Genomic DNA, 14,959 nt, shown 5'->3' with positions numbered 1-14,959 from the left:
TCAAAAAATAAATGGCAACAACAAAACCTTTGCACAAGTGGCAGAGTCTGCCTTGACCCAGATTCTGCATGAAGGGGCACAGTCTGAGAAGACTGATGTTGCTTTTGATGTCTACTGCCAGACTTCAATCAAAGATGCTGAAAGACTGAACTGGGGAGCAGAAATCACTCTCCAGTACAAGAACCTTGTCAGGGGACACCACATCAAACAGTGGAGAAAATTCCTGTGCTGTTCCTCAAACAAGACCAGTCTCATCAAGTTTCTGGTGGAAGAGTGGAAACTCCCACAGTACAGAGAGATGCTGCATTATAAAGTGTTATACACATAACCTGTGAGAAATCTGCTTCAAGGTGACAGAAGATGGGTGTGAAGAAGTAGCAGAGCTACACTCTACACATGAAGAAGCTGACACCCGTCTGCTCCTACATGCATTGCATGCATCAAGTGCAGGCTCAAAGGCAGTTATCACTACAGCTGAGGACACTGATGTCCTGGTTCTCTGCCTTGACTTCCAGAAAGACATCAACTGTCCAATATACCAAAAGTGTGAGACACAGAACCACACAAAGTTTATTGACATCAGCAAATTTGCAAGCTCACTTGGAGACATCATCTGTGACAGCCTAATTGGCTTCCATGTCTTTACAGGCTGTGACACTGTTAGTGCCTTTGCCAGTCAAGAGAAGCTGAATGCCCTGAAGATGGTGAGAAAGGACGCTTCCTACGAAGAGGCTTTTACTCAACTGGGCCAGTCATGGAAGGTGAATGATGAACTGTTTCAAAAAGATGAGAAGTTTGCCTGCTATATGTATGTTGCTAATAGTAGCACTCATGAGGTGAATGAACTGCGCTACCAGCTCTTCTGCACCAAAAGGGGAGAAGTCGAGTCCAGCCAGCTGCCACCATGTAGAGACCTCTTCATGCATGTTCAATGAGAAAATTATCAAGCAGCAATCTGGAAGCACTGTTCACAAGCTAACCCTGTTGTTCCAAGCCCTACTGAGTATGGGTGGACAGACAATGATGGCAAGCTTGCTATTCATTGGATGAGCTCCCCACCTGCACCCAGATGTAGTCTCGGAACTACTGGCATGCAAGTGTGTGCGTTCATGCAGACTGCCAAGCTGCACGTCTGTCGAACTGAAATGCACAGACGTGCAGGTTACAGACCTGCAGTAACCAAAAACCACAGGATGATACAGAACCTGACTTCGAACTTGGGGAGTCAGATGGCAAGCTAGACAAGGACTTTGATGAGTGACAGCATGCATATAGTGATTCTTTTGGTATTGTTGGAAATCTTATATACACGGTGTAGTGTATTGGACTTGTTTAACATTAACACCATCTCAGTATTCAATGAGTTTGATAACAATAATCTAATTGTCTCTACATATACCGATCACTAACAATATATGGGATTATATGTATCATTGACTATGTTTATACAGACATCAATTGTGTTTCTAACATTTATGTATTCTCCTACATGACTTTGGTATTCCTTACTATCCTGTATTTTCATTGTTTCTTTGTGTAAAGACCATATATGTTACATAACTGGCATTGTTCTGGGTACTTTCTCACTAATAATACTGATTTTACCATTCTGGATGCCTATCATAGGGTGTGGGTATGAAATTCATGGTAAATACAACTTAGCTGCCATTCAGCTAAGGTTATATCAGAATATGTCTTACACACATGGAGGATTACAAAAATCAATACAAGACTTTGCCACCTCAGGTGGTACCAAAAAGATATTTTGTGGGTCTTGGCCCATGGACTATCTCTCTCTATGTGACTACAAGCTACCACCCAATCTTGTATTGCTGTTTTTCAAAGACTAATTTCTCATGTTTTTAATTATTGTCTAATATCCTGCATAAACATTAAAACATTAGGGATTTGAAAAAAAAGCACTGAAGATGCTCTTATCCAACTTATTGAATGTATCCTCTGCTCAGAGGCCTGTACTTCAAAGCAGGATTTGAGGTGGCGACATAACTTTGAATTTAAACTACAGCTGTCAACGTTAACACATTAACACTCATGATTAATTTGGAAACCTTAACACATTTTTTTTATTGTAAATTAATCATATTACCAAACTTGACCCCCACTTCCTCCCGTATTTTCAGCGTGGATTTATACCTGTAAATTGGCCAAACTGGGCAACTGCAAGGGAAATGCAGAAAACATGAGTAGAAATGTCCCAGTGTGAAAATTTCATCTGCACATTTTGTAGTGATGAACTGTCTTTCCAAAGTACTACAAGTCTGAAGTACCATCTTCGGGCAAACCACATCTTTGCTGATGTTAGTAAAGATGTTTGCACCAAATTAAGCCAAGTTCGTCAAACTACATTGGCAGAGTGCAGCCAGGGCAAGTCTGTCAACAAAGCTACAACAGCTAAGCTAACAAATGCAATCACTAAATGGCTCGCTGTGGACTGTAGGCCCATTAACATTGTTGAAGACCAGGGACTTCAAGGTCTTATGGCATGTAGTTGCACAGTTCGCCTAAAGTGAACTGGATAAGTACATGCCACCATCATGTGTTCCTCCCAAGAGGTGGTGTTGAGCTTCACTGTCCAGGAGAGGTCAGTGGCCAAATACCTTGAGTACTTAGAGTTCAATTCTTACATGTTCCAATCCAATTGGTGAATGTCTCTTACATTAAAAAAAATCTGTAATCTAACTAAACGTCATTAGAATGACATCAAACAAATGTTTATCTGAGATAATGATGAAAGGGTAAACGTGCAAAAAAACTGTGGATATTCAGGATATGTGAACGTAAACTTCAAACATAAAGGATACAAGCATATACATTCAACAATAAGAAAATTAAACTTTGAAATAGGAAATATATATGCTTGGAATGATAGTCTGTCCTTTATTGCAGTGACAGAGAGAAGGGGGTGTTTGTGTACGATGTGTGTGTTTGTCCTCCACAAGCACTTCAGATGTAGATGACTCCAGATGTTGGGATCATCACTCCAGTGATGGTGAATTTCTTTGGTTTGAGGATGTAAAACCATTCAGTTAAAAGAAATGTCAGGAGATCACAGTGAAGAATGCAATATCCTCTTCTCCAGAGGTGTGGTTTTCATCATAATTGACACTTAATGACCCTTATCAAGTTCTGGTGGAGGTAGGAGATGTCCTGTTGTCTCCAAGAGGGCCATGAGTGTCTCATCTAGCTTTGCATAGGACTATTGTCTCAGCTTGCTTCTCAGACATCCTGAGGAGCTGTTTGCTTTCCCTTCATTTGTTCCATTGTTTGAGTTGCTTCCACTCTGGTTCATGTAGACATCGTCTGGGTGTCAGCCTTGCAACACATTACACTGGTGAGCTTCTGTTTCAAAACCAGGCATCTGGCTTCAGATTAGTGATGGAGTTTGACTCGGGGGAAGTGGCTGTGCCTGGCAGGTCAGTATTATGTCATAAACTTGCTTCAGTATTGCTTTTTTCAGTATTGCTTTTTTTCATATCCTCCCATGGGTAAGGGGAAGTGATTTGGTTCCTCATTATGGTAGGTGACATTGACATTTTGTGAGTCAGGTGTTAATAAATGTTAGCAGTTTCAACAAAAATTATTCGACTGAACTCAGTAAATAACTGACACCATATAATTCAACAGCCAATAATTGTAAACCTGTTTACAGGACGCATTGGTTTTAGGTTTCTGTATTAATTTAATTTGTTTCTTTACTATTTATTTATGTAACTTTGTTGTTACACTAACAAATGCTCATTTGACAGTTATGTCTATATAGTGTCTTAAAGGTTTGGATTATGTTCATTTTGTCATTTCTTACTATAGAATAATGTTACTTTTAAACCAACAACTAAATAAATATAGGGCCATAGAGATCAGGAAGTGGGCGAGCAGTTCCATGAACTGGGACAAGGGGGCCTACACCCTCTTGCATACCTGGGATTCCATCCTCCAGAGACCACCGGACAGTGGGGGGCGTGGCCTGTCTGACAGATTCTAACAGATCTGTCAAACCGGTCACATGATAAAAAAGGACACTTCATCACATGTTGGATGATGCTCTGAAGAAGACTGCAGACTTAGTCAAAACATGTCAGCAAGGTAAAACCATGCTTTCCTTATTTTTTAGTTGTCAGTTTAAAACTAACGCTACTCTATAGTGTCTTTAAGGTTTGATAGCTCTTTACAAGGGTGCAAGCATTTGTCTACATGTACTTAGTTTCTTTACATCACTAACCTCTGAATGATTTGTATAAATCATTGAGCAAGTTTCAGCTCTTGAATGATGCTGATGACGACCCCATCGTAATGTAGGCAGTAGTTGCAGAAGGCAGGTTAGATTTTATTTTTTCACTTACTTGAAGCTAGTGCCTCTAAGCTGTGGGGGCCAGCTGTGCCCCACCATATTCAGTGTTCAACAGCATTTGGCTAATCAGTCAGTAACTGATTGACACAACTCATATAACCAAAGGGGAATTATCAGCCACTATCCCGCCTCCAAAGTCGCAAGAGTCAACTTGATGCGTGTTGAGCAGCTGTTTGCCTGTAGGGAGGGCTGGGCGAGCAATTCACATTAATGCAAATGAAGCAGAACTGCTTCTTTGCAAGAACAGTTTTCCACTTGCCAACACTGTTCTCTGCACTTTTATCATGAGTAAGTACCTGGTTTTTATGCACACGGGTTTCATCCAATTTTGGTGAATATAACATATGCCAATTAGCCACAACATTAAAACTACTGACAGGTATGCAACATTGGTCATCTCAATACAGTCTAGTGTTATACTGGGAAACCTTGGTCCTGGAATTCATGTGGATATTTTACAGTACATGAAACAAGTGAAAGAATATATTACTCGTTCTTTTACAGCTGAAATATAATTAATAAGTACTGGGGTTATGACTGATTGAAAGAAAGAAATTCCCATTGTCATGTCAGTGGCGTGCCATTTGTTTATTTCACTTTACTTTCTGAAATCAGATGACAGAAAGATAAAAGGATAATAAAGTTAGAGTTGGTTTCTGAGCAGAATCCCCAAATACTTATAATATTCACATGCAGTCAGCAGACACTGTGTGACCTTGAATGGACATAAACTTTTATTTACATGAGAGCATAGAGAACCATTATTTTTGTTTGGGGACAAACAATCAGAGTTTTTGGTACCAGGACAAATTGGTGCTAAACATTTGGGGCAGTGGGAACCCAGATAGTAGTAGTAGGCAAATTAGTAGAATGAGTCGAACAGGAGAGACAGACTCATTAGGGATTGGCCAGCTCATCTGAGGTGACAGAGGAAGGCAGACTGTCCAAGGCTCCCATCTCTGTAACCACACACAAATATGGACACAACATACTATTATTTGAATCCTCAGAATCCTCAAAGCTTTGATTGTAAATTATATTGTATTATGCGTCCATTCATCCATTATCTATACACCACTTAATTCTCACTCGGGTCGCCGGAGTCTATCCCAGCTGACTTAAGGCAAAGGCAGGGGACACCCTGGACAGGCCACCAGTCTATCACAGGGCTACACATACAGACAAACAAGCACATTCGCATTCACACCTATGGAAATTTAGAATCACAAATAAACCTCAGCATGTTTTTGGGCTGTGGGAGGAAGCCGGAGTACCCGGAGAAAACCCAAACATGCACAGAGAGAACATGTAAACTTCATGCAGAAAAAAAGAGACACAAACCGGGCATCTTCTAACTGCAAGGCAATGGTGCTAACCACTGAGCTACTATGCAGTCCATATTATATTATATTATATTATATTATATTATATTATATTATATTATATTATATTATATTATATTATATTATATTATATTATATTATATTATATTATATTATAAATCTTACAATTCAAAAACAGATTGTCACATAATTTTGCATATTCATTCTCCCTCTGAAGCCCAAGACTTGCCAGTGGGTTTGAAAGGCATGCCATTTGTTGTTGGGTTTTTTTTTTAATGACTCAAAATTATTATTTATGTTCAACTTTCCATTAGGCCTTGAACTACTCATCTGTGACATGCCATACTGTCAGGAAATGTAACCAAATATAAGCCAAAAAGTATGATATTTTTATCAAAATCACTTTATTGTACAAGTGTAGAAAATTGTTAAAAACTGTGAAGCCATGACACGGTACCATGAAAGAATTTCAGGGACCTTTTGACTAATTTGCAGGCTGTGCTTAGACAGAATAGAGAGGAGACAAATGGAAACTGATTTAAAAATCAAGGAGTAAAATTTGAACAATATGTAGAACCACCATTTTTTCCAGTATTGGTAACTCCTGTGGGAGTTTGGAACAAATGGTGTACATGTTGACTGTTGAGCAATGTTTCCTGTTTTTCAATAAATCATGGTATTCATGCTGCACAAAATACATTTCTTAGTTTTCACTATTTCTAGTCATAGTTATGCTGTTTCCATAAAGGTACAGGACTTTGCATGTCCATGAAGAATGAGCTCACAATGAGTAGAAATGTGACAGACTAAAACCCAGGAACTGCTTGGAGTTGAGGGTTGGCTAAACCCATAACACTGCCAGTAAGACTCTAAGAATACCAAAATTGTTAGTACATTTCATCATACTTTCCTATTATGGGGCATGACAGGAATTTTGGTCTCTATTACTGAAAGCTTTTCTGTTTAATGTATTGCTTAATATCAAACATTGTCAGATTTGGCCTAACAGAGGCATTTTTGTGTATTTATCTTGCCGACTATGATACCAGGAGACTCCAGAGTTATAGGTTTTATGATATCGTCCAAGTGCTTTATTCCAACTCACCAATTTCCCATGTCTTTGTCAGACAATAAGTTTGTCCCTTTTTATGTAGTTTGTTTTCTGTTTCAGTTTCTATGATTCTTTGAAAAAAATGCAATGTATGAGGGTCCTGGGGACCTGTGTAACAGCTCTCAATGCTGAATATGCATTTTAAATAAACTGTTTTTTGAGTTCATGTTTTCTGTAGCTCCTAATTTAAAATTTCAGTGTGAGGCAGGGTGGGAGCATTCTGTCAGGCATATTAGAAGCTTACTTTTTCAGAATATTATTAATCATGTTTTTACAGATGACATTTTTTTGACATACATAACATTTTGAAAAGGACTAAATTAACATGTTGCTATAATGTTTGGTTCTAACAGTAGCTTATTCATGCAGGTGTTTCTTTTACATTAAATATGTTGGTAGGTAGGTAATATTATATCATTATACAGATGAAAGTAATCAGAGTATTACAGTAACTAAAAATGGTGAAGCCAAATATGAGTTGATTCATTGTACGCATTCTTTTGTTGTTTGGAATGGGTCACCTGTGTGTTAAGGCTGTAGAAAGAAATTACAAATTTAAGAGAAATAAAAGCATATTACCATGTTTAACCAATATTGAAGGAATGCCGCATTATTGGGCGCCATAGAGATCTGAGAAAAGTTCTCTAATCATGCATTAACAGTTTTTCAGTTTCAAATGTCATGCTAGGTATGACTATTATTTCGACACCATCCCTGTCTGATTGGTGTTTTTTTTAAGAGTTTGATATTACAGCAGCCTTTGAATGCAAATCTGTTCTGTGGTACACTCTTTAGTTGTGAACAAGTGCTCAGACATATGACCAGTCCTCAATTTCAAGTTATTTGGAAAATAAATGAGAAGCATACCTTTAAGTTTGAGGTACGACAAAAAGTCAATGACAGTGTGAATGATGTCTTCATCTGCTATTCTCAGGGCACCTGTGGAGGCACAGCAACAAAGACCAGACTTTTATTGTGCCCTTTAAAGTTGGTAGCACACTACATGGTTGTCAGGAGCTGTAATGTAATAATATATAATATATAATAATGTAATAACATATCAGGAAATTAATACCAAGGTATATTGATACAAGTAGAACCTTTACAGAGTCCTTTAAAGAGATGTAATCAAGCTGAACTAAACAATGCACAATAGAAAGTAAATAAAGCAGCATTCTGGAAAAAACTGAATCAGAATGAGACATGAATTCATTCCAACCACTGTTAGAATGCCACTAGGGTACTGTAAGACAACACTCACACATTCACATTTCAGGCTTCAGCAATCCGGCCATCATTCACTCTGAATAGAGTGACGACATGTATTCCTGAACTGAATTGTGTGTCCATCACCTTTCAAGTGACAGTGCAGGTGCCAGCTAAATCAAATCACATTTCATAACTCAGCTAAGGAATGCAGTGATTATGTGATGATCATCATACATCTGTCCTTCTGTTAATCTGTTTGTTTGTGTGCAGCATTACTCAAAAACGGAATAACAGATTTGGATGAAATTTTCAGGGAAGGTCAAAAATGACACTGGGACCACCTCATTACATTTTGGCAGTGATGCAGCTTATAGTCTGGATCCATAGATTTGTTAAAGATTTCTGTATCATTGCTTGATAGCAGCACGGCATCACTGTAGCTATGCCAACAAATGAACACTATGTCAGCTGTCTGCTGATGATCACATGATTGTGATCCTACTACAAATCCACCACTGCAGACTTATCGGGACTTATCCGTCAGAAATCATACTAGGACTGAGCAGCCTTGGCAGAGTAGTGCGCTCTCTAAGTGCTCTTCTTGTTTCAAATTGCTATGACCATAAAAACATGCTGAGCATATTAGACTTAATGACAGGTAGTGTTCCTAAATCTTTTTAAATGTTAGAATTGTAATTTTAAAAGGTGTTGAACTGAATTTGATACTTTTAAATTCGCTGACGTTATTGAGTTTAATGATTTTTTTACAACTTCCAGACCAACTGAGAACTACCTTTTTAGCTTTACTTCACTTGAAACATTCAAAGGCAGTAGAGGAACTTATATTTATTTTTATTTATATGTATATTTCCATGGGGATTCTTGGTTGTTGCCAAGATGTACTACAAACACAGAATTCTTTTCAAAACACACATTTCTTGTACTTTTCAATTATGGTTAAAGTGTTATAGAACACCCCAAAACACAAACTGTTTCCTCAGGTCACTGTTTGTAGTTTGTTCAGTCAATTTGCTAAACATCAACTAGACTGCATCTTCTACAGTAGACATAAGAAGATCATCTTGTTTCTGTATAAGAGAAAGACAAACCTGTACTGAAGCCCTCCTCCTGACCCATGTCCCTCTTGCCAGCCAGACCCGGCTTGTCTCCTAGTGTCCTGTGTCCATCTATTCCATCTGGATAATGAGGAGTGATCACAGTCGATACAGTTATACAAACAGCAGATGGATTAACTGAGTATTTGATTAAAGTGGTTGCAATCTTAAACTGACTTCACCTGACATTTAGCAAATAATATAACTTGATTAAGGAGTGACACTGAGTATGATTTTCATGTTTTACTTTCAAGATGATCATTTCCACTCGCTCCAAGTTTTTGTGTGTGTTGTTTTTTTCAGATTTCAGCTGTAACATTTTTTTTTTTTTTTTTTTTTTTAAATCTCTTTGCTTAAATGGAAAATATTTTTGGACAAAATAAAACCATTGGACTTCGCCAAGCGTTTAGTGTTGTGTGCTGAATTGACATGCTGTTTTAGAAGCTTCATACATTTGACACACATACATACACAATGCACACATCCTGCTTATTGTCAAAAGAAGAGCTAAAGGACATTGTTTCCACTTTGGTATTTCAGCATGGTATTTGGTTTGTAATTGTTTGGTTCAATTTCCAAACTTGTACGGACCACCTGCAGGGCTTGGCTCATGGAATTGCAGTACAGCAGAGATTTGGCCAACAGAATTTTTTTTTTTAAATTAAAAAGCACAAATAGTATGGACTGCAGTTTCAACTTACGAGGAACTGCACTGGAATAATGATGATAAAAATGAACAGAAAAAAAATGGCAAGCAAAGAGATTTGCGTAGCCATGGAGTTTTCATGGGCCTACAGATCACAGTCAGATGGCATTGTCAGAGTTCAAAGTCTTCATTGTATGAATTCACCAATAGTTAAAAAGGCTACAAACACCATTTTTCTGTGTTTTAATCATGGATGCTTTTGGTTTGAGAGGTTCATGATAACCTCTCAAACTAGTATATACCAGTCAATCAAACATTTTTTTTTAAAAATAAAATACTATTTTAATATTAATACTATTATTATACTATGAGACTATTTCAATGTATCTTAATGTAATAAATAAGTATGTTGTTGATTAAATGACAAAATGTATATCAACATTCCTAATAAGAGTATAAGAATAAGAATAAGAATAAAGTAGCAGGTTAAAATGTCTGGCTCACGCAAACCTTTCTGATCTCTGTATGTTTTCTCCTAATTACTTCATGAAAGTGTACATTCACTGAACTTCTAAAAAAAATCTACTTTGCACCATTTTGTACACGTTTCAGCATTACTCTCCAGTTTTTTTTGTTATGTGTTTTATCTGTTAAGTTCACACACTCGGCACAGCACTTTACTCCATGAGTGGTCATTACATGTGACAGAAGTGGAAGGATGTTAAGTGGCCACAATTGTTTGCCTCATTGCGGGGCTTTGTTAACTAAAGTAGTGCTTGACCACTAGAACCCCCTGTCCTTTCTGTGTGTGTGTTGAACTATGACATTAAAAGTCCAGATAACTATGACATTAGAATGACCCTAAAAAATGCACTTCAATAGTTTTGTATAGTATAAACTGCTATTTTCTCTATAGTGGTCTTAGTGTTCTGGTCTTTACATACCTAATTTTTACTTTCAAAATTGTATATTATGTCAAGCAGTGCTATGCCTCATAATAAATTTTCTTGAAAATATAAAGTTTAGATTTTAGTTAGTGATAACTCCATGGATTTAATATCAAAAACTGATACTCCTAGTAGCTGTATTGCTATATGAATTAGCAATGTATTATGGAAATCACTGTAAAAACAAGCAATTATAAACATATATATATATATATATATATATATATATATATATATATATATATATATATATATATATATATATATATATATATATATATATATACACATACGTGTGTGTCTGTGTGTCTGTGTGTGTGTGTGTGTTTTCTTTACAGTGAAAAGTTGATTTAGAATACAATGCTAATGTCATATTGTATGTATGATTACAATCCACAAAAATGTTAATGCAGTCATGATGCTGGAATTTCTAAGGTTTTGGTAAAGCGTCTCACTTGGCAAAAATGGGGAAAAAGTGTCAACAAACTGTAGTCAATTTGCTGCAAAGTAACCTTCACTGGCAGTTAAATTAAATGCTGTAATAAATGTCCATTTCAAGGTATTACTTAAACCCCCATACACTCAACACAGTTTCATATTTCAAAGCTTTTTCCATGAAAATAATTCCTCCCTGCTTTAAAATGGCTTCGACATACTCTACACTGCAACCTCTTAAAATGTGCAGATCTATGAAGTTCCCACCTCGTACTGCCCAACCTCCCATCGCTTGCTGCAGCTTGGGCATACCAGAAGTGTATCATCATTTCTGTTTTTTGTGCCTCAATCTTGAAGGATGTCTTAATTCTCAGAATGCATCTCAAGAACAAAGGAGGCTGAGTGAGGATGCACAGGTGTATCCTCACTGTATCCTTTGCAGGAAAGATGAGGCAGCTGTGCCACACATCAATTAAATTACGTGACTTTTAAACAATGGCTCAAAAGCAACGATGTCTCATTTGGTTAAACATTTGATGGTTCAACTTGTGTCTCTTTCTTGTTGCCTCTGCTCGCATCTCTGGTGGGAGGAAGTTTTTTTTTTTTTAATTTTATTTATATAGCGCCAATTACAGTCAAATTGTCTCGAGACGCTTTACAGAACCCATATGCCTGAAGTAAGATGTGAAGAGATGAATTGAGGAAAGGAGTCGAGGCGGTACAAACTGACACATGAGAATAAGGGCCAGCTCACCTACAGCTCCGCTCTAATGCTGTAAAACTACTCTACACAATAGCAATTTATAACCCCTTGATGCCTATCGTCACAAATTCGCAACACACCACTTTTGTGTAATAGACGTGTAATAGACAAATTAACAATCTCCACTTATTTTAGCATGAGCTGGAAAGCAAAAACGCAAGAGTTTTTTTTAGTTTAATTGTAAATAAATTCAGGCATCAAGGGGATAATTTTGGAGTAATTTAGACTTCCATGTTTGAGCTGGAAACTGATTCTGACGAAGAAGAAGATGAATATAGAAAGCCCCACCCTGCAAGTAGAAAGGATTGCTTCCTTTCACTTGTGACTGATGAAGTGACAATAAATGTAGCTATTTTGGAATAATACGGAAATGCTCAGAAGATGGTGGAGTGAGAGGTTTTCCTTTGCTTCCCATTCTGTCAACATTATGCAAACGCAATGTAATCCCACGTTGACTCAACAATGCTAAATGCCACACTTTTCCTTTCCTAACAGACTCATGAGAACCTGATATCCATTGCTTACAGAACTGAACATAAAGGCAATGTTGGGATGCATAAGCGCAGACAGCAGTAGGATGACAGATGTCCTCCGACAGAAGCAGCTAAAAGGTGGGATGTTTGGACAGAGCAATTCCTGGCCTGACACCAAGGCCCTGCAGTAGCCGTATGTTTCTATCTTACATTGAGTGACCAGCTCGTCTCTGCCTCTGGCACTGGGAGAATCCTTTATCTGAATTAGGTGATCAATACGACCTGAAACACAGGATGAGGCAGGAGCAACCTTTACCTGGGTTTCTCTCTCTCTCTCTCTCTCTTTCTCTCTCTCTCTCTCACACACAGACACACACGCACACGTGCACACGCTCACACACATGCACAGACACACGCTCACACACACAAAAGAAGGAACAAAATTTCCAGTCTTTCTGTTCTACACTGACTCAGACCCCACAAATTTGTAACACACACACACACACACACACACACACACACACACCTGTAAATACATATGCATCTGGATACCCAGTGTTCACTTAATGTGTCCTTTAATGGTAATGAGGCAATCTTTAAATTACACTAAATTAGCTGGCACAGTGGGGACGGTGGATATGGACAAAGAAACACGACAGCATGGATCCACAGAAGATGTGCTCGACCATCTCTTCTGTAAACCATATTACATGTGCAACATGCAACATTTGCAATGAAAAGCAACTAATTGGTCTGTGTGTGTGTGTGTGTGTGCGTGTGCACGTGTGTGCACTTAGTACTCACGGGGACCTAACAGGTAGCCAGCACTATTCAGAGTCCAGCCACGCTTCTCCTTTGCCTGCAGGATCAGACACACAGATGTTGGTCATTTTAATGATTTTTTGATATCTCCATTCCTTCGTCAAGTAGGCTTTAAATCTCTTAAAATACAAAATATACTCATGCAGTATTTGCACATTTGAATTCTATAGATGAAAGAGTGAATACATGAAATATTGATGCAATCAATTCTCTCTTTCCCATATTTTATGGACTTATTTGTTATTTTCTTATTCTCTACCCGCCAGCACTACACTAGATCTTTTTTTTAAGTTATTATTATTTGCATACAACAGACACACAGGCATTTTTCTACACACGTTTTGTTACTATTTTAGCTGGACTCCCATGTTAGCTATACTCCCTGACAAAGGTACTTCTGATGCATTGGATGGGGTTTGTTGTGTTCTTTTCCTCATATCTTTGCACTATTCAACATCAATAAAAGAAAGAGTGAAGAAGCTCTGGTGTTACTGTATAAAGCTGCGAATTAGGATCTCTGCGGTTTATCAGAAGGAAACATCTAGCAGCTCCCATAGCATCACTGAATAAAAGTTGCACTGGGCACTTTGTGGCATCTATACAACAATATCATATAGTTTTACCGTTTTGACCAAAGCACCAAAGTGCATGGTATACTTATGCTATATCTGACAATGTTGTGATATTTATATCCTCTTTGTGTTACTGCCTCTCTTTTGCCAAATGTATCATAAATAGTAGACTAAATGTGACATTTATCCCACGTTAATATCATTATATCTAGTCCATCTGACATTTTTATGTTGTTGTTCCATATATGGCTTCTTTTAAAAATTCTTGTGCTGCATCTTTCAGTGAGTTACAACCTGGTTGGAAATGCACTTGACATATAACATGATAACAGTCACCGCTTACCGCGATGACCAGCCCGATGCTCTCAGAGAGGGTCGCACAAAAGATGAGCGACACACAGAAAATCCCGACCCACCTCTGCATCTAGGACAGACAGAAAAGTGAGCCAGAGGAAAGAACTTCTACCATCCAGACTAGGAGGACCTAACATGATCAACTTCTAGGAAACTTATCGCGTCCTGAGTATAGAATAAAATAGAATAGAAATGGTATTGATAATAGAAGTAACATCATGTCTCAGGTCAGATAGTACAATGACAGTACTGAAAAGCAGCATACCTTTGCCGTGACTCTTTCTTCAGCCTGGTTGAGCAGCACAGGTATCGGGTGGAGCAGCGCTGTTCGGAGGAAATGAGGACTCCTCCACCTTTTATCTGAGTCCACCGTGCTGCTGCCGTCAGCACCCGCCCCTACAACGCACACTGCAAGGCAGGTCACGAACACCACACAGGATGAAATCCAATAACATCACATAATCACATTTTTCTTTGTCACCCTAGGAGACCAGAATATTGAATTTAAAGGGGGAGCGTGTCTGCGCTATTTTTCTGTCCTAATCTCATATGCGAGTGTAACGGGCTTATTGCTGGAGGTTTCTGACGGAGCAGATGGTCACCAGAAGGTCTTACTGTCAGTGGTCAGCACTGACAGTAGGGCTGAGGATTTGTTGGGATTACCTTCATTTTCTCTTTTGGTGGTTTTGGTGCTGATTTTATTCATCATGAACAATAGTAAAACCCGGACTGCAGCTGGAACAAAGCAGGCCAAAACAAAATTTGCACACCCGAGTTACACATCCTGTTCAATATTTAAT

General features: G+C 38.2%; 2 protein-coding genes across 3 annotated transcripts in view; one reads left to right on the top strand and one right to left on the bottom strand.

Annotated features, from left to right (window-relative positions):
- The window catches only part of LOC111566685 (C-factor-like), a 35,112-nt gene extending 30,214 nt beyond the window's left edge, over positions 1-4,898 (top strand). The window contains exon 7 of the mRNA XM_023267421.3: positions 649-4,898. Coding sequence (XP_023123189.1) covers positions 649-655 — 7 coding nt within the window. The 3' untranslated portion in view covers positions 656-4,898. The remainder of the gene's footprint in view (positions 1-648) is intronic.
- A 40-nt stretch (positions 4,899-4,938) lies between these two features.
- On the bottom strand, positions 4,939-14,673 carry gal (galanin/GMAP prepropeptide). Of its 2 annotated transcripts, XM_035946880.2 has the most exons (7): positions 14,425-14,673; positions 14,149-14,229; positions 13,216-13,270; positions 12,622-12,693; positions 9,142-9,228; positions 7,691-7,762; positions 4,939-5,328 (listed from the first exon to the last, which is right to left on the bottom strand). In XM_035946880.2, the coding sequence occupies exons 2-7, from the start codon at positions 14,227-14,229 to the stop codon at positions 5,267-5,269; spliced, it is 429 nt and encodes a 142-aa protein (XP_035802773.1). In that variant the 5' UTR covers positions 14,425-14,673; the 3' UTR covers positions 4,939-5,266. The 2 variants fall into 2 exon arrangements, with proteins under 2 accessions (XP_035802773.1, XP_035802774.1); XM_035946881.2 differs by lacking the exon at positions 12,622-12,693 and having other exon boundaries at positions 14,425-14,607.
- Between the last annotated feature and the right edge of the window lie 286 nt (positions 14,674-14,959).

Source organism: Amphiprion ocellaris, chromosome 3 (assembly GCF_022539595.1).
Source record: "Amphiprion ocellaris isolate individual 3 ecotype Okinawa chromosome 3, ASM2253959v1, whole genome shotgun sequence".
NCBI classification, from domain to species: Eukaryota; Metazoa; Chordata; class Actinopteri; family Pomacentridae; genus Amphiprion; species Amphiprion ocellaris.
Note: the sequence above shows the minus strand (reverse complement) of the source record. Positions and strands in the feature narration are given on the sequence as shown.

What these genes read in the sequence shown, in the direction of transcription:
- gal (XM_035946880.2), bottom strand. Translation starts at nt 14,229, where the DNA reads ATGCAGAGGTGGGTCGGGATTTTCTGTGTGTCGCTCATCTTTTGTGCG. An exon ending in GCATCGGGCTGGTCATCGCG is followed by an intron (nt 13,271 to 14,148) that starts GTAAGCGGTGAC and finishes CTGATCCTGCAG; the next exon opens with GCAAAGGAGAAGCGTGGCTG. An exon ending in TGGCTACCTGTTAGGTCCCC is followed by an intron (nt 12,694 to 13,215) that starts GTGAGTACTAAG and finishes CCTGTGTTTCAG; the next exon opens with GTCGTATTGATCACCTAATT.